This window comes from Budorcas taxicolor, chromosome 10, assembly GCF_023091745.1.
Source record: "Budorcas taxicolor isolate Tak-1 chromosome 10, Takin1.1, whole genome shotgun sequence".
NCBI classification, from domain to species: Eukaryota; Metazoa; Chordata; class Mammalia; order Artiodactyla; family Bovidae; genus Budorcas; species Budorcas taxicolor.
This window is the reverse complement of record NC_068919.1, coordinates 23,487,794-23,490,657: the sequence shown is the minus strand read 5'-3', so window position 1 is coordinate 23,490,657 and position 2,864 is coordinate 23,487,794. Positions and strand designations below refer to the sequence as shown.

General features: G+C 40.3%; 1 gene segment (V, D, J or C); it reads left to right on the top strand.

Annotated features, from left to right (window-relative positions):
- Positions 1 to 1,893: 1,893 nt before the first annotated feature.
- Positions 1,894 to 2,463, top strand: LOC128054712 (T cell receptor delta variable 1-like). The segment is given in 2 exon segments: positions 1,894 to 1,942; positions 2,150 to 2,463. Coding segments are annotated over 2 exon segments (363 nt in total).
- Positions 2,464 to 2,864: the final 401 nt, after the last annotated feature.

Genomic DNA, 2,864 nt, shown 5'->3' with positions numbered 1-2,864 from the left:
ACTCCAATAAAAATCAATTAAAATTAAAAAAAAAGAAAATCCATCTAATATATTTAACCTAGCTTCCATTAAATGTGACCAATACTTGCATTAGCCTACAGTGGGGGAAAAAATCATCTCACAGTCTATTTTATACTAAAATAATGAAAATCTTATGCTATGCATAAATACTGTCCTGAAAGTGAAAATCAGGATGGTTATATGGGTATGAAATGGCTGTAAATGTGTTAGTTGTTTCCACTCATGATTTTGAGGCTGGCCAGGAGCTCAGCTCATTCTTGCTGCCCAGAATCACCAGGAAACATAATACTACATGTTGCTAGCCCAGGAAAAGATAAAATTTCAATATTCCAAGTATGGTTTCTACTGAAAGCATATCACTCTCTCACTACTGTAAAGTCAAAAATTCTAAATTGAATTATCACAAGTTGGGGACAGTCTGTAGTGATTAAAAGGAACAGACCATTGATATATGCAGTAGTCCAGATGGGTCTCAGGATGTTATGCCGAGTAAAAACATCAATCTCAGAGGCTAAATGGTATATGATTACTCTTACCGGATTTTATGACTGTATATGTAGTATGATTCTACTTTTACAACATTCTCAACAGGACAAAATATAAAGATGAAAGGAGATCAGTAGTGACCTGGATTGTTAAGAATTGCAGGCCTCGGGAGGGTGTAAAAAGAGGGTTTCTTTAGAGAGATGAAACAACTCTATGTCATGATTTTAATGGTGGTAACAAGAGCCTGCAGCCATGAAATTAAAAGACGCTTACTTCTTGAAAGAAAAGTTACGACCAACCTAGATAGCATATTCAAAAGCAGAGACGTTACTGTGCCAACTAAGGTCCGTCTAGTCAAGGCTATGGTTTTTCCTGTGGTCATGTATGGACGTGAGAGTGGGACTGTGAAGAAGGCTGAGTGCTGAAGAATTGATGCTTTTGAACTATGGTGTTGGAGAAGACTCTTGAGAGTCCCTTGGACTGCAAGGAGATTCAAACAGTCCATTCTAAAGGAGATCAGTCCTGGGTGTTCTTTGGAAGGAATGATGCTAAAGCTGAAACTCCAGTACTTTGGCCACCTCATGCGAAAAGTTGACTCATTGGAAAAGACTCTGATGCTGGGAGGGATTGAGGGCAGGAGGAGAAGGGGATGACAGAGGATGAGATGGCTGGATGGCATCACTGACTCGATGGACGCGAGTCTGAGTGAACTCCGGGAGTTGGTGATGGACAGGGAGGCCTGGCGTGCTGCGATTCATGGGTTCGCAAAGAGTCTGAACGAATGAGCGACGGAACTGAACTGAACTGACTTTCATTTATTGAAAAACCTAAATAGAGCCATAGAACTCAAAGACAAAGAGATACAATAATTATTTTGAATAAAATTTCCGTTCACCAAGAAGCCTAAGATGTGCAAGTTTTCTTAAAGAGTCATTAGATTCTGGATGGAGAAAAGTAAGTATAGGCTAAATAAATGACCAGTTATTAGATAACAGAACATTTCATAGGCTATAGTAAATTATATTTTAAATCAGCTGGAAAAACCATTTTGCTGAATAATTATTGATGTATGTCAACTTGCTTAATATTCAGTTCCCTTCAGCTCAAATTTTAATACTGATGCTTTTTCCATGCCTTGTTTCAGGATCTGCCTAGTTTAATGACCAGGGAAAGACAAGCAGACAAAGTAAAGGTTTGTGGTAAGCCAGACTTTTTCCCGTGTGTGCACAGACCACGTGGTTTATGAACATGACAACCCCCACTTCCTGTTCCGGGGAGTCACACAGGTATCGGGTAGTATGTATATGTGCTGCCAGGCACTCAAAGACACTGAACTCTCAGCTTCAGGCAGAACTAAGCACATTTGCTCAGGGAAATCCATGCCTCATGCCGCTCTCCAGTCTGCTCTGGGTGTTCCTGGCCTTCACCTTCTCTGGTAGGGATGCTTTCGAATGTGGGTGCGAGTGTTCTGGGTGAAAGGCCTGCACACAGGCACGTGGAGCTTCACAGGGACTTGGGGAGGCAATGAGGATTGGAGAAAAGCAAGCATCTTAGGATTTAATTTTTTGTCTTTGGATCCTAAATAACTCCTACACTATTTTATTCACTGCTTCATCTTTGTTTCCTGATTTTTTTCCCACAGGATCTGGTGTGGCCCAGAAAGTTACTCAAGACCAGCCAGATATATCCAGCCAAGTGGGGCAATCAGTCACCCTGAATTGTCGGTATGAAACAAGCTGGAGCTATTACTACCTTGTTTGGTACAAGCAACTTCCCAGTGGACAGATGACTTACCTTATTCAACAGTATTCAGAATACAGCAATGCAAGGAATGGCCGCTACTCTGTAAACTTCCAGAAAGCAGATAAATCCATCAGCCTCATCATTTCATCCTTACAGCTGGAAGATTCTGCAAAGTACTTCTGTGCTCTCCGTGACTCACAGTGCTTGAAGTAATAGGAAAAGCTGTACAAAAACCCAGAACTTGATAAGAGAGAGCTCCCCTGCTGTAGGATCCCAGCTGAAATGCACACAGACCCCAGACAAGAAATGATAGTCCTGTGGTTGTTTAAGTTGTGGTCTGGATCAGAAGATTTAATTATAGACAAAAGCTCCTTCTATGTAATTGGAAACAGGTGTCCAGAGTAACTTTCTACTAATACATTCTCCTCTTGAATTTTTTTCTCCATATAATATACTGAATTGCTTTTCTTTTTTTTTTTTTTAAGTTTATTTCTAAGTCAACCATACAGAACATGTGTAAAGTTGTCTAGATTATCCCATAATACTTTAAACTGGCAGATTTACTTCATCACAAACCTGGGTTTAGTTGTGTGGAGTCACCATCAAAACCATGT